We start from the raw sequence: 20,180 nt of genomic DNA, 5'->3' as shown, positions 1-20,180 counted from the left end.
TCTGGAGCTGAGAGGGGGACACTGGAAAGCCAGCAAATGGAATCTGTGATACTGTCACCAAATACGAGATGTACAAGCTCAGGGCCATCCTGGGTGCTCTGCAAAGGAGGTCTGTGTGATGTAGTGATAAAGGGTGTGCTTACTTGTGATGCCAAAACAAGCAGGATGCACACACTAAAGCAGGGATTACCTTTCTTCTGGTTACCTTGTGAATGAAGCATCTTAAAAATTTTTACTTTATTTGTGTAACTTCTCCAGTGGAAAAGTGGCAGCAGGCACCAGGTTTCAGGTGTCTGGGGTGCAGTGGGTTCCCCTCGAAGCGGCTCTTAGTTAAACTATCAGGGAGACACAAGGCTTGGTGATGTGTGTCAGTGATGTTTTGGGATGGGGCTGAGGCTCCCCGTGTGTGCTCCATGCCCAGAGCCGAGCCTGGCCTCCCCACGATGCTGCTGCCAGCTCTGCCCGGGGTCGACGTGCTGCCCCGGGGCGGTTCGTGCCCGTGAGGGGCCCCGGCATGGCCCCAGGGTGCCTGGCCGCCTTCACCGACGGGGAGCCCCTTCGCAGCAGGGTCTGCTGCGAGGCCTGGCAAGGGTTAACGCCGAAACCCCACGCCCCCTTTGACGGAGTCGGGCCAACCTCGCCAAATTTGAAAAGGCATCCGGGGCTGAGTGTGCGCCCTGGGCGCAAAGAGCCGCGCTGGCCCCGGACCCCCTGCGCGGGCAGCAGCCGCCGCCGCCGGGGCTCGGCTTGCCAGGGCCGGGGCTTCCCTTGGGGAGCCGGAGCAGCGGTCCCTGTGTCCCGGGCACCCCCTGTCCTGTGGTCCCCGGTCCCGGGGGCACCTCCGCGCCGTGGGATCCCGCCGTGACCCCGGCCGGGGGAAGCACGGTGGAGCCCCGCGCGTACCGTGTGAGAGGAAAAGGGGGAGGCGGGAGGAAAAGCCTGTTCTTGCAAAAATGCGGTTCGCTCTTTTCTTGTCCTGGTGCTGCTGCCTGCATGGATGTGCGCTAGGGACTGGCTTCCTCTATCAATTCCCAGCATCAACCCTGCAGCACAACTACCCGGAGCAGAACTCGGGCTCGCCGGGCAGCGGCTTCGCCAGTCGCCGGTGAGTAAGACCGGGTCCGCCTCCCCGGCGAGGAGGTTGGGCCTCGCCGGCGGTTCCCGGCGGGGCAACGGGCACGGTCGGACCGAGGGCAGCGATCCCCGCGGAGGCTGCGAGGGGCTGGGAGCCGGGCTGGGCGGCCCCGTCCTCGGTGAGGCGGAGGGAGGCTCCGTACCTGCCCGCAGCGGTGTCCCTCTTTGGGCAGGGAGCAACGCGGGAACGGAGGAGCTGAGCTTTGGCGAATTAAACCCTCAATCCCTCCCCTGTTCGCCTCCCCCGGTCCGTCGGGAGGGGAAGGCGGCTCTGCCGGCTCCGCGGGGCAGCGTGTACCCCGAAAACCTCCGGAACGGACGCTGGTGATGCCGGCAGAGGGAACTGTTATAGCCCTCGGCTGCGAGGAAAAACTCAGCTTCAGCTCAACAAAGACGAGACCTTAATTACAGATGTCTTGTTCGAGAGCTGCAGCTTTCAAATAGCTCTTTCAAACCAAACCTCCCACTCTTCTCCTCTCCTCCCACCCCAAAGCAATTTCTTAGAAACTTAATGTAAATCAGTTTTGATTTACTGTATCTTGCTGCTTCAGTAGAGCAAACAATTCAGGCTTCTCCCCCTCCCCTCTGTTTTCTCTGGTTATTTCTCTAGAGGTGAAACAGCTGTTCAGATGAATGAGCCGCACTGTATAAAGTGAGAGAGTGGCTTAACTTGATTCCAGTTGTTCTTGAACTTTTTTTCTTTTCCCTGAGATTGCCTTAAATGGGGACTTGAGAATTTAATATTCAAGGCTCTTCCATTCTTTTTTCCACCTCTCTTTCTCCTTCCCTTGCTAATACCTACTATGCATGAGTTATGCTGCTGTAGAGGAGGGCTTAGGTTAGGGCTTATTTGGGCTAGGAACTGGGATAAGGCATCTACACAACAGATTTACATCGGCATGTCACAGAAGTACAGGAGTGGGTGCTAGCCTTGTGCCTTGCACGGTTCTCACATATGGTGCATATTTCATCTCCAAGTGGGGGTGGTTTTGTTTGCTGGCCTGTCAAACAGGCCTCAGTCTGTAGGGGGTGTGATGTTAAACTACAGTAACTGTCAAAGGGCTCGAAACGGCAGAAAATTATAGGAGAGTAATGGGATAAACCTATCCCAGCTGGATCTGTTCCAAGGTAGCCCCTTCCCAAAGCATGAGCTGCAATGAAAACCACATGTCATTTGTCTTACATATCTATTAGCCTGCAGATCTTTGTTCAGAGCTACCACGCTTACATGAGCGCAGACTATGTCTCTGCTCACCAAAGACCTTCCCCAGTTCACGCTCTTGCACAATTTTCCCATGCCTCAGTTGTTTGGATAGCTGATGCTTTGTCAGGGGAACGTGTCCCTCTCCAAGTCTATACAGTGTTGTATGAAACCATCTAAAGCTGATTTAAACAGTGGTGTTGGGAAAACCGGTAGATTTTTCTTTTTGTCCACTGGGCCTTTGCCATGTGAGAATATCTTATTCTAGTTTAAAACAACGGGAGAAATACAAATTTGGAGAGAAAAATTGCTGGTGGATGTTTTGAAATAAAAATTCAAGTGCTTAGTCAAATAGCCCACGTTGAAGCAATCTTTGTATGCTTTAATTTCCCCTTGAGTGGTGGCATTCTGTTGTTGGCAAGTGTCGAACAGCTTCACTTTATGATGGGAAAATCTGTGTGGGGAAACTTTAGCCAGTCCCAGTGTTGGACCTTTGTGGGGAGCCTCCTGCAGGGCACAGCTTCAGGTTGGGGTAGCTCTGCTTTTCTGTATTTAATATGGTGCTGAGAAGAATGAGACTGTTTGCTCTAAAATCTGGTTGATCTATGTTGGTGTGAAGCCTTTTTGGTTCAGGAGACTGGCTCAGGCTGGTATAAACTGTTGTCTGCGTTGTTCCCTGTCCCTTTTGCCATCTAATCAGGGGATCTTAGTAGAACCTGAAGTATGTGCAGCTCTGTCACATCATAACTTGCCGGCCTGTGCTCTGAGGAGGCTGCAAAAGACACAAGATGGTAGGTAGGTGATTATTATGAATGGTACTACACAGCCATTCTCATTTTCTTTTCTTCAGCCTTCCCAGTGAGTACTTTATCCAGTGGCTTCTGGCACTTTACTTGGCTGGTGGTACCCAGAAATAAGCAGGCTAGAGCCTTGAGGGTTACTGCTGCAGCTCCAGTTTTGGGTGTGTTGCTGCACATACTGAAGCAATGCTCTACAGCTGACATGTTTTCTTGATCCAGAGATGCCATGTTCCTGCCATTGTCTCTTTCTGTCCTTGATCAGCAAGTGAAGACATGATTGAACTGTCTGGGAATCTAGGATTTTTTTTTTTTAATTAACTTGTCATAAAAGGTGTATTTCTCCAAACAAACCAACCAACAAACTACCAACCAAAACAACAACAACATAAAAGTTGTTGGAATCTTTTGTCTTCCACCTAGATAGAAAACCATTCCAAAATTAAGAGCTGATTTAGTGCTTGGTATCTGGGTTGCAGGCTGGCTGGGAGGGGGGCTTCTGAGGCTCTGCAGGCTGCTGAGCATTTTTTTCTGCTAGAAAACGAAGGCACTGGGCAGTATAAAAAGCCTGAGGGGGGTGGAGGCGAATTTGGAGGAAAAGGAGAATGTTCACATCCTTCACAAAGAAATTGTGGAATGCTTGTTTCAGTGAAACGTTGCTTGCATTGTTTCATTTTCTAAAGTGGAAATTCTAGCTTCTGCTTGGTCGTTATTAGGCCAATGATGCTTGCAGTCTGTATTTGCCTGTCCTTGGATTACTTTGAACTTCTGTAGGGGATGTGCAAGTAATATTGACTGAAATACAAGCAGCAGTATTTATTTGCATTATATATATTGTAGCAGCCTCACTATTTTGTTTGAAATTCGCATTCAGTGTGTGGGTTTCTAGCTTGCTTCTGTGTTAAGGCAATGAGAATGGGAAGTGGGTCTTACCTAAAGCCTAAGAATGGAGAGGCTGTCTGCCAACCACCAACTGGGGTCCTCCAGACTTGGACATGAGAAGCTTTGCCAACCAAGTGAAGGGAAGCTGATTTGCATGCTGGAAGTAGCTTGGTTCTCGAAGAACTCCTGCATCTGTGTTAGTTGTCTTTGGAACTGGTGTTCTCCCAGCTTAACTTCTCATCCTGTTTTCCCATAGTTTCAAATCAGTCATATGTCAAGTCTTTGTGAACTCAAGTGTGGGTCTCTCTACATGATATAAACCTGTTCTTCATATTAGAAGGTGATCTGTAAATCAGTATCCTGATTTCTGCAGTCTGGGTGCTTTCAGAACATGTATCTGGAGTTTTCCTGACGGTTGTCTGTTAATTCTTTTTTTACCGGAGAAAGATGGTTTGAACCTGATTTCAGCCCCAAATTCTAAATCTCTTGTGACTCTTAAGTGGGTGTGGAATATAAAACTATACATATTGGAGAAACATGCGTTTTTTTTCCTTTTACTGACATGATCTTGCTTTCTGAGTCATTCCCTCCATCACCTAATAGTCTGTTCAGTGCCTGAGGTCTCTGGTTTTCCATGGTTTACTGTGGACTGTGTGAGGATGTCAAGCAAGCAAACTGGGATTTGTGTCATGCTGAGTCCTCTGCACTAATTCCCCTTTGAAGTGCCCTGCCCAGGTAACCAGAGGGCAGAAGGTCATAAGCTCATCACCAAACTTGTGAAGTATCCAACGTTTTTCTTTTTTTTTCCTGCACTCTGCAGCCTTATGATCTTCATCTGACTTGTGGGGTTTGGTGCTGTAGCTTCACGATGCAATTAAAACAGGGAAGCCAATCATAGTGTAAGGACATAGCAATGCTGGAATGGCTTTGAAATACCAGACGTGACCGTAGTTACTGCAGTAAATTGTATTCATTTAGGAAATCTCCTACTGTCTTGCCTTGCCATCTGCTTGTGTGAATCATTTCCTCTCATGTAGGTTACATTTTCCAGCTCTAGGAAGGAAAAGAGAGCGGAGAGGCAAAGCAATGGGTGGCAGTGAACTTGTGCTCCCTTTGGATAAATTAACAAATATGTCTCTTTCAATAACTCTTATTTGTTCATTTTCTAAGAGCTGAGCTTGTTAGTGTGCTAAATTCCTAGTTGAAACATGTCAGGTTAGAAACTTCACAGCTTTGCTTGGGGAGAGCAGTTCTGTGACACTTGGATCATAAAATATTTACTCAATCTTTGTTTTATTGGGCTGTATCTTGATAAAGGGGGAAAAATGAAGAACAGCTTTAAGATAATGATGAAAGACTGAGCGCACAGAGTGCTTTAGGTCTGCTGGAGTACAATAACGAGCCAGCTACTCCTGCTTCTTCCTGCATTAGACCTCTAGCATGTCTGGAAAGGTTGTTTGTGAAGCACAGACTGCCTTTCCTGTAGGGTAATACTAGAATTCATCCAACCTAATTTCTGCAATATGCTCAAAGCTCTCAACTCACTCTTAATTACAGAGATGTAGACAGTGCTTAAACTTCATTTCACTGAGGCATAATGTTTATTTTGAGGCTTTGGAGCATAAAGCTAACTTGTGCCAACTTAGATATCACAGAGACTCTGTTAAGGATCGTAGCTACAAAAGTTAAGGAAAGCATATTGTTACTAACTAGGTTACTGTCCTGCTATTTTTCAACTTTGTATATAGTTGAATAATATTAAAGCTCTTGCTTAGTGTGTTCATGGACAATGTGGCACTGATTGGAATTAGTGTTCTTAACACTACTACAACAAAAGAAGAAGAAAGGTGGGAACTGTGACACTATTCCTGATTGCTTTGGCTCCTTATCTCCTTTTTAGTAAGAAACAATTATTTGTTGACTTGCAATTTATTGCATGGAATTAGATGTTTTGGCTGGTTTTGAGGAGTTGAATTTTCTCCTCCTCTTGGAAATGAACAGATGTGTATGTAAAGAGTGTGCTTGGGTGAGAGTGTTGCCTGTCATGTTTAGGCCTGGCTATTTGAAAATAGTTGAAAGTTTCTGGGAGGACCAATAAATAGGAAGCTATTTCAGGTTTGAGCCTCCTTTTCAGCCTACAAAGCAGGGAAATCTTAGCTCTGGCAAATAAAAAACCTCTCCCATCTGTTTAGAAATGGCTTTCACTCAGAGGCCCACAGAATGGATGATGAAGGCAGCTTCATGGTGTTTCATGTTTGGGACAAATCAGTTTCCTCTTACATATCCATGTGGTTTATCTGGAAAAGGGAATCTGCCACTTAAAATCCTAGTAGTTGATCTTGAATCATCTTTGAAGCTGAGAAGGGTATCTGTGAGCTTCTCTTTCCCTTCTCTGTGCTCTGCTGCGTGTCTCCTGCCTGTCCTGTGCGAGCTGAGTAAGGCTGTCGTTATGCAGTCACCTTCCTTTGTGCGGAGCAAACAAACCATCTGCAAAACTTTAAAGCTAATGCGAGGTACCACTACATAGTAATGCATCTGTTCATGTCCAATCTTGACATCAGGTTATGTAGTCAGATGTCTTTTTAATTGGTTCCAACTTTTTCTGCCCCTAGGAACTGGGTGGAAGTGATATTCTTTGCAGTATTTGCACTAGATACAAGCATGTGTTTGCTCAGAGCATCTCAGAAATGTCAGTACAATGAAATCATGAGGCAAGGGAATATCTTCCTGGATGTGGTCATGTAACCAAATTGTGCTGAGTCTGTAGAGCTAAGAACGGGTCCGGTCCTGTTTCTTCTGGGTCCCACTCCCCCCCTTTTGTTGTTTTTGATATATGTGTGCTCTAGAGGGGATTTGGTTTTGATTTGGCAGATGGACAAGACTCTTGATTCCTGCTTTTCACTTCTCAATGGAATAAAAAGACCAAGTGTGTAGGGTGGGAAGAGAGTGCCTCAAAGGCAGTGTAGGCAAAGGTATTTTATGAAAGATACATGTTGCATGTGAGGGCAGTTTTGGAGATGGATGCTGTAGAAGTGAGGAAGGGGATGCAGCAAATGCGATTGCAGGACCTGAATACTGCGATCAGGGGTCTTCTTTGTGAGAAACTGGAATAGGATGCTCCTTACCCTGTGCATGTTGGATGTTATGAGTTGTTTAGGACGAAGAAAAGGCAGCAGTGTAGGTGTTAAAGGAGCTAAATATTCCTTTTGCCCCGTTGTGATGACCTTGTGAGATGGAGTTGCTCAGTTAAGGCACTGCACAAAAACCTCCCTTTTGTCCTTGGCTTATTTTGTGCCTGGGGTCAACCAACATCTGCTTTTTTCCCCACAGGACTCTGCTCATTTAGCCATTCAAAAGTGTGGTGCTGGGAGCTCTCAGCTTGGTTTGAAATGCTTCTTCTCATTGCGAAAAGGCTCGGGGCAGATGGGCTGCTGCGGCGGTTCGCATGACATAACGTCTCCGCGCTGAGTCTGCCATTGGCCTGGTGCTGCGATGCTTGCTGGGGTGTGGTAGCCCTGAACGGAAGGGCAGACATTTCTTTTTCGCTCTGTGCTGCTTAGCCCTTATTAAACTCAGATGTTTCTAACCCCTTTCCTCCAGGCTCTCATTATTGCTGTAAACACAGAGAGCACAGGGAGCTTTTTCAAATCCTCATTTGAGGCAGTGATGGGTGACAGCTCTACCAACAGCTCTCCAGTGTGCCTGTGCGTGAAGGGGGGTTGGCGTGAATTTAACACTCAAACCCAGGGAGATTTCTGCTTGTGTTTTCCCTAAAGAAAAAGACTTTTTCCAAATCTGATGCCACTTCCTGCTTCAGGTTGCTTGGCTTCCTGGCTTTCTTCTGGGGAAGCAGAAGGAGGAATCGGGCAAAAACTAGTCTGGTTTCTGCTGCCCTGCTCAATGTGGGCTGTCTGGCTGCTTGTATCATTGCTCTATCTTGCACAAACTTTGAGCTATTTGCATTTTCAGGTGCCAGTGAAAGTGATACCAGCTAAAATAAGGTTTCTGTTACTGTGCTACGAAGATTAAAAAGGGTTTCCTAGAAGAAAACGCTTAGATCTGGCTGTCAGCAGCTTTGTATCTCAACTGTATCTGTTCCAGATTTACTGTGTGGCTCTGACAGAAAGTTGTTCTTCAGCTTTTTGTGACAGCAGAGAGAGAGGAGAGACTGCCATGGTAACAGGATCTTAGATGCTTTCTACCTGTAAACTGCACTTCACACAGTGTGAGCTACCATACCCCTGCAGGGGATCTTATGAATCCTCGGTATCTCTAAATATAAGCTATTAGCTGAGGTGTAACTAGGCTATTTATAATCTTCTTACACTCAGTTCTGCGATGAATGTATGCTTTGCAAATCTACTCATGTGTCTCAAATATCTGTCTATTCAATATCATTCTTCTTTCAGCTGAGAAACTCTTGGCCCAGTGAGGTACCCGAGCTGCTTTGTGCACGACATCTGGCTTGGTAGAACCTGTGTTCCTGCGAGATGTCTCAACATCTCTGCAAGATCATCTGTGTGACTTGTTCTTGTGGCATTTTTGCCTGTGACTCTAGTCTTGTGTGCCCTGTTGTAAATTGAGCTAAAGATCTTAGTTCTGAACTGTGAGGAGCTAAGCCACATGTTAGGAATATTGTTGCCATTTTGATGCTGTATTTAGTCAGTGGATGCTGGATTTTCTTTCGGAAATCTGGGCTATCCTAAGGCATTTGAAGGGAAGGGAGCCTGTTGCAAGGTTCTCGAAGTCTGGTCCCTTGAATCTCTGGTGTCGTTTAAATTGCCCTTCAAGAATTTCTGGTGCATGGGAGGTACAGAGAGACTTTCTCATTTGGTACTCTACATCCCCAAGAAAACACCAGTTAATTAGTGGTCATTGCAGCTTTGAGGTGAACGTTATAGCTGTAGGTTCATTCAAAGCAGCATAAAATGGCAGCAATCCTGAGAACCGAGCTGTCAGCTTGTGTCTGTCATTGGCACTAGCAGTACAGGACAGAGAAAATCTGATACGCTTAAGCTTCAGTATTTCAACATGGCAAACCCCACTAACCTAAACAGTGAGGGGGAAGCCGCATTCTTTGCTATGCCTAATCTCTGTATTTTGTTAAACATGCATTCCTGCCAGAACTTTATTGGACAGAACAATAGTGACCAGCTGGGCAAGTGACCCTGGCTTTTCTGGTCGGCAGAGGAATTCGGCATCTAAGGAGTTTGAATTCTCATGTGCAGCTTAAAGTGATCTGGATTTAGTTGCTTTTAATTATCAGCTGGCTGATTCAGAAGGCTTTGTTTTCTACCCTCTTTCCCAAGAAAAAGACCATTCCCTCAAATGCTTAGTGTATATTCTGTAGAGCAGAACAAAGTCTGGGAACTGAGACTTTTAAGTTTTTCTCTTTTCTTTCCCCTAAATAAAATGAGAACAGTAATACTTCCCTTCATGTAAGGGAAGGCTTTGGGGAATATTTCATGAGGGTGTGGTTAGATCTTAGAGGGAAAGCTGCAGAATCCACAGTCTTGCATGTGAATATATGCAGAAGTTTATAATAAATCTATGAACAATAATACTTGGCGCTTGCATGAACTTCCACTCTTACAGAATAGAGGTCGTCGTGCTCTCTGTTTAATGCACTTCTCTGAGCCTGGATGACTGAAATTAGTCTTTGGGAGTTAGTCTTTGCAGAGAAGGATTTAGTTTGGAGGGCAAGTTGAGAGGTGGGAGAGGCTGAACAGCAGCGGAGTGTCGGGTGATGCCGCAGACTGTGGAGTTTTCTTCTCTGCAACTGCAGTGGGAGGCTGAATGTGTAACATACCCGTGGAAGCAACAACCAGAGCTACCAAACAAATACCAGTCTATGAGCAAAGGCAGGTCTGGGCTGCAATGCTGCAAGTGTTCTCTGTTCCCTTGCAGTGTCTGATGTATAGCAGAGAGCAAAAAGGCAAATTGGCTCTGTAGGATGTTACAGTGCTTGGCTTAATGCTGCTGTAAGTCAGTGTAACCTGCAGCAAAATATATAGTTTCCCTGCAGTATATTTCAGGATACAGCACAGAGCCAAATGGTTTAAAGTATCGCACAGTAAAATGCCGTCTCTTGGGCCGCTGTTACTGGAAGTCACTAATGTATATCACAAATGATATAAAAATTTTGGATTACAAAGTTGTAGGAATTCTTAGGCTGTCGGGCTCTGGATAAGCTTTGAATAAGTGCACATTGCAAGCAGAAATAATAGGATCCCATTTTGCCAAGCACCAGCAAAATACTGGAGCCCTGATAGTGTAATTAAAAGTCTGCTAAAACCCTTTCAAGATCTCTGTAACCAAAACTCATTGGAAATTTATTGCGAGGGCCACAGCAACATATTCATTTGCTTGGGTAATGTCCTTTGAAACAATCAAGCTCTATAATTATGTTCATCAGGCCCTGCCAAGTGGTTATTGGCTTCTGAACCAGAAGTTTTTCAAAGGAGCTTTTCTAAATGACTACAGAACTTTGCCGAAGGCAAACTTTCAGCCCTCAGGTACCTTTTGGAGGAATCACTGTGTAGTGTTTAGGAAGGTTAAGGACGAAACTATGTCTGTCTGCAGTGGGTGGGAAAAGAGGAGGGAATGTGGAAATTACAGGAATCACCACAACTCATCCCTTGAGCTGAATGCAACTAGAAACTAGATTGGTTTGTATCAAACACTTCAGCTGGTGTCCTGGTTGAGCCTGCGAGTCACCTTGTGTTACAAATAAAAAACCAGCTGTGAGTATCTGAGCATCTCTGTGGAGACAAGGCTCACTTTGCAGGGCACCTCCATAAGCTCTGATGCGTGTGGCTATGTTGTGTGTTTGGGTTTTTCTTGTGTTTAACACTCAAAAGCCAAAGAACTGAAAAAAGAAACCCCACAAAAGCCAACACCAAACCCCACAAAAGCATTTGACAGGAACTGTGTGCTTCCCCAAATAGCTTGTGGCTCAGATATTTCCAGCAATAATTGAATAAGTGTCCCATGGACGTATCAACGGCAAGGGGACACAGTTCAATAGTAGTTGTTCTGTCAGTCCACGCTCTGAGGTTCAACCACCTTTTTGATTTGTGTATGGGAGAATCGTTTCAACTGAAACTTATACCAGTTTTTTTCTGCTGCAAGAAGCACATGACCCGACTCTGTTCCAGCCATTTAATTTGACATTCAGCACTGATGTGTACACTGGGTGCTGGTGTTCAGTGACTTGGCTTGTGCATGGCATCCCTGTACGCTTGCTTGTAAAAAAAGGGCAGCTGTCTTCAATGGATTTGCCTTGAATTTGCTGCAAGCTTTTGCAAGTAGTATGTGTCTAAAATGGGATGTGGGTGTACCTAGTGTCAGTCAGTGCTGCTTTGCATGTGTAGACTGAGGCTTTTCTCACCAGTGACTCTGTTCCCAGCAGAATCACAGAATGTCAGGGATTGGAAGGGACCTCGAAAGCTCATCCAGTGCAATCCCCCCATGGAGCAGGAACACCCAGATGAGGTTACACAGGAAGGTGTCCAGGCAGGTTGGAATGTCTGCAGAGAAGGAGACTCCACAACCCCCCTGAGTAGCCTGGGCCAGGCTCTGCCACCCTCAATGGGAAGAAGTTTCTTATATTTAAATGGAAACTCCTGTGTTCCACTTTGTACTCATTGCCCCTTTTCCTATCACTGGTTTTCACTGAGAAGAGCCTGGCTCCATCCTCCTGACACTCACCCTTTATATATTTATAAACATTAATGAGCGAGGGATGCTTGTGGATTCTTTGCTTTAGGAAGATGGAGCATTTGCTCGCATGGATTTGCACCCTTACTGAATTCGTGGTTAAAAGGCAATTGTGGAGTCTTCCACTTCAGCTTGGTGGCGACAGCTAGGTTGCCATGTCCTTTTGCACTGGCAGGTAACTTTAAACTTTGACAACAACCAAAAATCCCCTACAAGTCCCCTTCTAACGGAGGTTGCCATACTTGTAATGTCCACAGAACAGGGCAGTGATTTTTCTGGCTAAATGTCTGTATCTCTCCTTCGGACCTCCCGCTGTCCCCTCTCTTTTGCTTAGTGCTGCTTTCTCCCCATCCGATTTCCCATGTGTGTACTCGGGAATGTTTCAAGGCAGTGTTATCATTCCTAAGGAATCTACTGTGCGTGCACAGGCTACAGAGGGTTTTTTTTCGGCTGTTATTACTTGGCCAAATCAACCCCATTTTCCACCTGGATACCGAAATATAGATCTCCTCCCTTAAGGCCGTCTCCCTTCCAAATAGAGGCTTCCAAAGCACCAAGGCACTAAAGCGGTTTCTTAGATTGCTCAAGAATTTTTTAATAATAGGGAAAGGTGTTGGTGTTTCTATTCATGAGAGAAAGGCTTAAAAAAATAAAGTTCTTATATTTTTTTTTTTCTAATGAACAAACTAGATTGCAGCACGATTTAAAAGATTACAAATAATTGTTCTTGGCTAGAAATGAGGTATGGAGACTGCTTCCAAAACCAGTGAAAGCTTAGGAAGGTGTGTTAAAAGCAGAAGAACCTTTTAAATTGAAAATAGGTAGTTAGAGCACTTTGTTACTAGATGTCTTTACACAGTTGATCTACGGACAGGTATCAGAGTGGGCTCTGTGTGATTGAAACGTTACACCGTCTGCTGAAGAGTGAGTTTAAAACTTGATGAGGCAATACAGAGTGTTCACTACTGGGGTTTGGGACTACTGTGTGCAGCAGAGCTCATGTACAGCAGTTGCTATGTAGTTATATTTTATGGCATTGGACCGACTCAGTGTAAGAGTGGGAGGCTGGAAAAAGGTGAAAAGGAGGTTGCTGGTATAGTGGATTATTGTGTGGCTGGAACTGCCGCATCCAGGCTGTGTTATATTCACAGGGAGCTTTGAGTGAGGCTTCCACTTTGGGCAGAGAAAGCGTTTTGAAGGGGCCTGTGAGCGGCAACTGGGAAGTGTTTTAGGCCAATTCGTTACTGCATTTGGGTGGGCACTGGGAATGACTGGCTTGAGAGGGAGACAAGGAAGGGAAAGATGTAATTCCCTAACCAGATGGGGGAGTGGACACGTGCTTTTAAGGGTATTGCTAGTTTAGTACACTGAAGATGATGTTTCTGAGTTTTAGGGTGTGTAAGTAGGAATCTATTAACCTTAAAGCTATTGAGACATCCTCCTGCCTCAGCTCACCATCTCTGTTCTCTCTCCCAACATGCACTTGAATCAAAACTGACTGTTGTAAAGGGCAAACTCAGCTTTCTGATCACACAACAGATCTCAGTTTTGATGTTCCTACTTCCCTACACATGAAACTCCCATGGGTGTGACTGGAACAATAGGATTATTTTCCAAATTATTTTTTATTGTAGTAACGCCCAGGACAGCCTTGTGCCAGACATGGCAGACATGGAATAAAAAGTTTTCAATTTAAATAACAAATTAACACACAGGCTTGGGGTTTTGTTTTTCAGATTGATTAACACTTTGAATACCCAGGCAGAGTGGTTTTGCAAGGCTTGGTTTTTACTGAACTGGGCCTCATGTAGCTCATCTTAGGGGTCTCTGAGCTGGGCAGACAGAAGACAACCTGCTTTATCTACTCCATGCAGCACAGCCTGGTGTTCAGAATGACCTGGCATATCAGTAGAGCAGTTACTCGAGAAAAGTGCTTTGTTCCTGGAGTACAGGTCTGTTGGCAGGGTACACCTGTCCCCCAAAAAACCTTCCTGGAGCACCAGCTTGTCTCAGACCTAATGGAAATGCTGGCTGATGGGTACCTGAATTTCAGGTCAGCCACTTGCATTAAGCAGGACAACTGACAAATCAAAGAGGGAAAAGGGGAATTGTTGATCTCAAAGCAATATAAGTAGATGGATTTGTCTAGACTGGCTGATTATTTTGATTCACCTCTTCCAGAAGTGGAAACATTAGAAAGGTGTGGGGTTTTCTTGCATTACAGCAAAGGCTGTTTCTTTAGCAGTTTCAATGAGGATGTTGTCACGTCTGGCTGTTTGTAGGGTAGTCACTGAAACAGAAGTGATGTGGAATAAAGCTGAGCCTGCACGCTTACTGTGACTTCACCCTAGGAAGAGGTCTCCTTGGGTTGTGAAATCTGGTTCCTGACAATGATGTGCAATCACATTGGTAGGTAACTACTCTAGAAAGGTCTGCTGCATAGTCCCTTGTATACCAGAACCCACAAACTCCTTTTCAAGTTGCAGAACAAACTGAAGACCTAGACTGAATGAAGTGATCATAATGTGTTACAGGAAAAGAGTGCAGGTGGGTGAATGAAGTGTTGCTAGAAGAGTTCTGGGTTTTTACCTGACACAGCAGTCTGTGTACATATTTCCAGTTGTATCCTTATGCATCTGAATCTGATGCTCTGTTCTGCTTGTCGATGCCTTTTTGGGCCCACAGGACACTGTTTTGAGTGTTGAAATAGCTCAGGAAAACAAATCTGTACACCCTTAAAGAGAAAAAGCAATGTTTTGTCTGTGGGATCTTCTTCAGTATGCTTTTTAGCTGTCAAAAGGATGTACCTGTCTCAAATGACAGTAATGTTTCTACTGTTCAGTGCCAGGAAAAACATGAAACATGGATGTTACATGGGCAGATTAACCGTATGCAACTAATCAGAAGCAATGACTTGTTTGTGCCATCCTATTTTTTTTTCTTTGATATGCTCAATGCTCTCCTTTTGACATTGCCTTTTGTTCTCGTTGTAATTTGTGGCTTTTGGTGCCAGTATAATGCTAATGAAAAACACTGCTTCATTTAGGCAGAGTCCCTGTGTTCCTGTCATGCATGTGGCTTTCATTGCTGCTTGTAAGTGCTGTGATTTTGGCAGCAGAGAGCTGAATGCGAGGCACAAAGATGCACTGTTGTCTGTACAGAGCTCTGTAAGCAAAAAAATAAATAAATTCAGAAGCAAACCCTGTTCAACCCTTGCAGACTCACTATTGGTGCCTGCAGATACAGGCCCTGCAGGGCTACGTATGTGATTTGAAGGAGATGCTGAAAACCAGCAGGAGCCCGATTTGTCCCTTTTGGAGGACTCAAATTGTGTGAAGTGTCAGTTAGTTAGGATGCAATGTAGTGAGGGGAATTAAAGACAGCTATGGGTACTGACTTTATGGATGGTGGAGGAGACTCTGTAGCTGTAACAGGAGTACTAGTAAAGCATAGGGTGCTGTTAAGGGTTGCTAACTCCTTATACTGGTTTTCTTAATGTTCTTCTCTCTGCAGAGGTTTTAGGGACAAGCAGGCCATGTATGAGAGTCCTGGTTTTCCACTTACAATTCCCCCTTCACATCTTGCTAACTCAAAGTTACGGTTTAGTTCTGGATGAATTTATGTTGGCACAAATTTAGAGGGTACTGACTTTGACAGTAGTCTCGTATTTCCATGAAGCTCAGGGCCACTGTCTTCAACTTAAGCACTTCTAGATAGATCTTCAGAGGAGGACACACAAGTGCCAGATGTCACTTTTGAGCACAGGGTTATCTTTTAGACAAATAGTCATTATTCTAAATCCCAGTTCTAATGCTTTCAGTCAAGGTCTTACGAATATTTTTTCCTTAACCTCCCCCTTCCCCTCAAGGTCAGACTTTCTAGGAATGAGCAAACCAGTACCATGGATGTATTTGCAATAGGAAGGTAGGAGACCTACCTACAGCCAGGTTATCCAGCTGTGCAAAAATGTTTAGACTCAGGTTCTTCTTTTGAAAGGCTCTAATTCAAGGAGCTTTCATGTTTCAAAAATGACACAGCTGTAATTGTGCATGATTTCCACGCTGCGTGGATATTGAATGCCGAATTCCATCAAGTCAGTCTAATTTAACAAAGACAGATTCCATGGATATTTTTGTACATTTCCTCTTTCCTCCCTCTGTGAATACTGGAAACTCCTGTCCTCTCATTGATTGTGATAAGCTTGGGAGAGGGAGCAGCAAAACAGTTCAGTGCATAGAAGAATGCCTGTAAAAGCAAAGCACTTCAAAGGAGTGAACCCTCCTTTTATTTCTGAGCGCTCAGTCATGGACTAACTTCTTTCATTTTCATGATGAAGGTAATTATGGTTTAGGTCAATCATTTGTTTGATTCAGCTGGAACATGCCACTAGCAAATTCAGAGGACCTGGGTAGTGGGTATAAATCAGGGGGAATTTATGCTATGGAAGTACTTCTTGTACCTTCTCACCTCTTTCCCCTTATGCATGCATAAACAGATACAGAGGGGCATGTAGTGAAGACGATTAATTTATTTCTGATACTACCTGCCTGCTCAACCTTTAAGTCTTCATCTACCTCTGTTATATTTTGCATTTATATTAGTGCTGATATAGAATCAAATGAATCAAGCGTGTGTAACAGATGAGCACTATCATCTTCAGAGCCCCTCCTTCGTTAGTTACAGCTCTTGGAAGGTGCCCTGTGAATGAGGTGGGGGATTGGAAGAGAAGAGGAATGGTCTCATGGCTGAGGAAGCTGAATGTTGCTCTGGGGAGCTGGATTCTCTCTTTGTCTCTGAAAAAGAGATGCACCTGCAGCTCCATAACCATTTGGCCATTCTGCTTCTAGGCTTTTAATAATTCCAGCAGGGAGAGGTTTTCCCTTTAACCCCTGTAACTTCAATGGCTGCAGAAGGATAAGGCAAAAGTTTGTGCGGTTTCCTATGAACTGAAGTGAGTTCAGCCCTCGAGGTAACACTGCTTGGAAGGTCAACCGTGCACACAACAAAGCAAGGAAAGCACAGTTAAATGCGCTTGGCTGCAGAACTTGCTGAAGATTAAAGCTGTTGTGCAGACTGAGCTGTGTTTTCCTCCTAAGGTAAAGATTCCTCTAGGACTCAACTCCCTCCAGCAGTCTCTGATAATCCACTTTGTGTGGGAAAACTCAAGACTGTTATTGGCAACTGAGTACGTGAAGTGCACTAAGCACTGTACATATTGCCCCCTGGGGAAGGGCTATGCTATTGGGAGGTACCTAGATAAATAGTCCCATCTTACTCTGCTAGCCAGAACTTATTTTTATGGCCACTTTTTTTCAGAGTCTTTCTGGGGGACGTGGTGGTGTGTACAGAAAGATTGGACTTCCTTCCAGTCTTTGTCTGACCAGCACAGCAGAGCAAGAGACCTGGAACTTGTCTTATTCCTGTTTGTGCCTCTGGCTCTCTGTTGCTTCAAATGGCTGCTGCTGTCTGGCCTCAGAAACACCAGCAGTCTTCCAGTTTTATTTGTTTCCCAAAATGAACGGGCTGTTACAGATTTTTCTCCCTTTTTCACAGGAGTCGGGGTAACCTCTATTAGTGACTATGAAGTACTCAGTGGGCGTAAGGCATGCGTAAAACATCAATATTGACAACAAGATTACTGTTGCTTGTCATGTCTTCTGACTTGCAGACCTCTTAAAACTTTGTAAAAGAAGAGCAGACTCTGCTTTGAACTGAACCTTGCCATCATACGCTTGTGTACAGGCACCCCCTTGCCCCTGCCAGGTGGTCTTTCATGGATTCCTTAGCAATAGTCCCTCAATCTACAGGCCTCAACCAATCCATCAGCTCTGAACATTCTAACATTGTGGAAACTGCTGCTCACAATTGAATTTTGCAGCTGGGTCTCTGCTGGACAATGAGCTGAATGATGGTCTTGGATCCTAAAACCTACTTACCTGGTCAAGCACAGGAGAGACTTAAGCCCAACTTGGTTTTTATCTCAGATTTCTGGTAATGTGATTGGACTGTTTCCCTTTTAGCCACACCACAGCACTAAGACTAATGTGGTCACAGCCCAATGAATTAGCTGGTAAATTTTATCCTGATGAGAGTCAACGCCCATTCAGGGAGGTGTGTATTTGTGAATAAGGAAGGGAATGGTTCAGAAAGAGATACCCCAGAGAACCTGTCAGCCTTTGGAGCTGGATTTCTTGGCATGTAGAAGGCAACTTCTGCTCCTGGCCTCAGTGGAGTCTACAAATAAAGAACCCCTCCTAATGATGGGCTCCAGCACACAATGTATGGATTGCTGTTCTGGCAAAGCTAGGGGAATGCCATACTATTTACACAGAGAAAAGGGCATGGTTTGCTTTCATGGAGTCAGGATTGCAACTTTTTCCCAGTGAAAGTCAGCGACCTTCTGATTTTATTGAAATTCCTCTCTAGGATTGCAGGGAAATTGATAGCTCCAGTGAAAAATGTTATGAGGAAACTTGGGGAAATCTATCTAGTTAGCAAAACACTCCTACTGTTTTCTGTGCCCTAAATGCTGATCTCTGCTAAGTATAACACACAGTGTGTTATCCTTATGGAAACAAAAAGATAATTCAGTGCAGTTGTTTACACAGCACAGAGCTTTAGGGCAAATCATGAGCATCAGAAATGCCAACCTTATTGAGAAATTCTGCAATACTGGGAGTGGAAAGGGGCAATTCTTGCTTAAACACATGCAACAGGTGCTGATGAAACAATCCTGTGTGTAGAAGTCTGTGTGGGTTTGTGGTTTGATGTGGTGGTGTGTTTTTTGTTGGTGTGGTGGGGGGTTTTTTTTTGTCTCCCAGGAAGACTTTGCTTCTGTCTTGGCTACTTAAGTCTTGGTGATCTGAGCTTTTGTATTGTACCATGTGGCATGGGCTTTCATTGGAAGTACTAAAACCATAGTAAAACTGCATTTTACTTGGCTCTACCACAGCATAAATGGCTTTGTTCGGAGTCTAACTTGCAGGATTGTCTCTGCTGAAAGTGCAGCTTTTCACGGTGGTAGGAGCATGGTGTGTTTGTTATAAGGCCACGGATATCTGGAGTTGTAGCCGTGTCCTTCAGTCCAGTGAACACATCAGCCCCAGGGCCCTGTATGTGTGAGGTGCTGCCTGCTGTAGGTCTGGCCTTAACCACATGGCAATAAGTCGGTTTTGTGTGTAGAGCTGGCCTGTTGTCCCACTGAAAGGAGTGATGAGGCAAGAATGTAGCCGCTTTCATTTTCAAGTTGCGTGCTCCTGATTAAACAGGCTATTTGCAGAGTCCTGATCGGTGCAGCCTGATGGTTTCTGACATTGTTCAGTTTGTGATTGCTTGTCCAGTGAAATGAAGCATACAAACAACCAGTTGGCTTTTTTCTTGCAAACCCCTTAGAAGGTCCTTCAGGGACCCCCAGGATTCTGACAAGCTTGGATAAAAAGCCAGCAGTTTGGACTAGGAAAGACACAAACCAGAGCTTTGGAGATGGCCCTGTGAGTTTGTGGTGTGAGGCTTTCGAGGTGTTCACAGTATACGAATTGGCAGAGGGATCCCTTGCACGTTCCCTTTGAGTGATGGGCTCAGGAAACTGTCCTGTGCAAATCCACATGGTGAGGAGGAAGGAAGGGGAAGCTTGTTGTCTGTCAGTCTCTTCCCATCTGTGAAATGATTGCTCTAAGTTAACTCAGTCATGCTAGCTAGGAATTGAGCTTTGATATGTGAATATATTGCTGTTCTGGAACTTACAGTATTTTAACTTATTTGTTACCTTACCATTCTCCCCCGCTCTGTGGTTACTTTTCTCTCTTTCTGTGCGATTACAGTCTGTATAGACATCCAGAATCCCCAGGGGATGAACTGTGCATCCAAACAAAGCTTCTGAAGGGGTGCAGCAGGTTCAGAAAGCCAGTGTGGTGCAGAATATAGCATCTGCCTACAGGGGCAAAATGCAGCTCAAGCTCCCTGTGTAAGTCCAGCTGCCCTTTGAGGTCCTCTCAGCCTGTTCCCTGCACACTCTGGGCAGTTAGGATTTTGTGTCCCCTCCTATGCCCAAGTGCCTGAAGTTGCCCATCACCGCTCCTGTGGGGTCAGCAGAGTGGGGAACCCCCCGCATCTGCTGAGGGAGGGGTCTGTTTAAGCTCAAACCAGTAGTTTTTAGAGTATCTCCAAATGGACGCAAACTATTGAGTATGTTGCTCTGTTTAGCCTGAAATGTCCATAGTAACATCCTGAACCTGGACAGTAAATATGACTGGATATCTGCTGGCATCAGTACTTGGATTCTCTCTGGAATGACATGATGTCAGCAGTCATCAAGACATGAGATCTTGGTCTGTAGCTCTGTACCAAAACTGTCTAAATCAGTAGCTTGCAGGCCATGGTCAGCAGATCCTCACTTGTTCATGAAATTTAAATAGGGTGTGAGAGGAGGGCATCCCTTTGGAAACAGA

The 20,180-nt window shown here is 45.1% G+C and overlaps 1 protein-coding gene across 1 annotated transcript in view; it reads left to right on the top strand.

The window, feature by feature from the left end:
- Positions 1-953: 953 nt before the first annotated feature.
- Positions 954-20,180, top strand: part of COL26A1 (collagen type XXVI alpha 1 chain) — a gene marked incomplete at both ends in the record, with an annotated part of 155,673 nt that continues 136,446 nt past the window's right edge. Inside the window, one exon of the mRNA XM_080357133.1 lies at positions 954-1,105. Coding sequence (XP_080213259.1) covers positions 954-1,105 — 152 coding nt within the window. The remainder of the gene's footprint in view (positions 1,106-20,180) is intronic.

The sequence above is a fragment of the Nesoenas mayeri genome (genome assembly GCF_963082525.1).
Source record: "Nesoenas mayeri genome assembly, chromosome: 20".
NCBI classification, from domain to species: domain Eukaryota; kingdom Metazoa; phylum Chordata; class Aves; order Columbiformes; family Columbidae; genus Nesoenas; species Nesoenas mayeri.
This window is presented reverse-complemented; position numbering and strand designations above follow the sequence as displayed.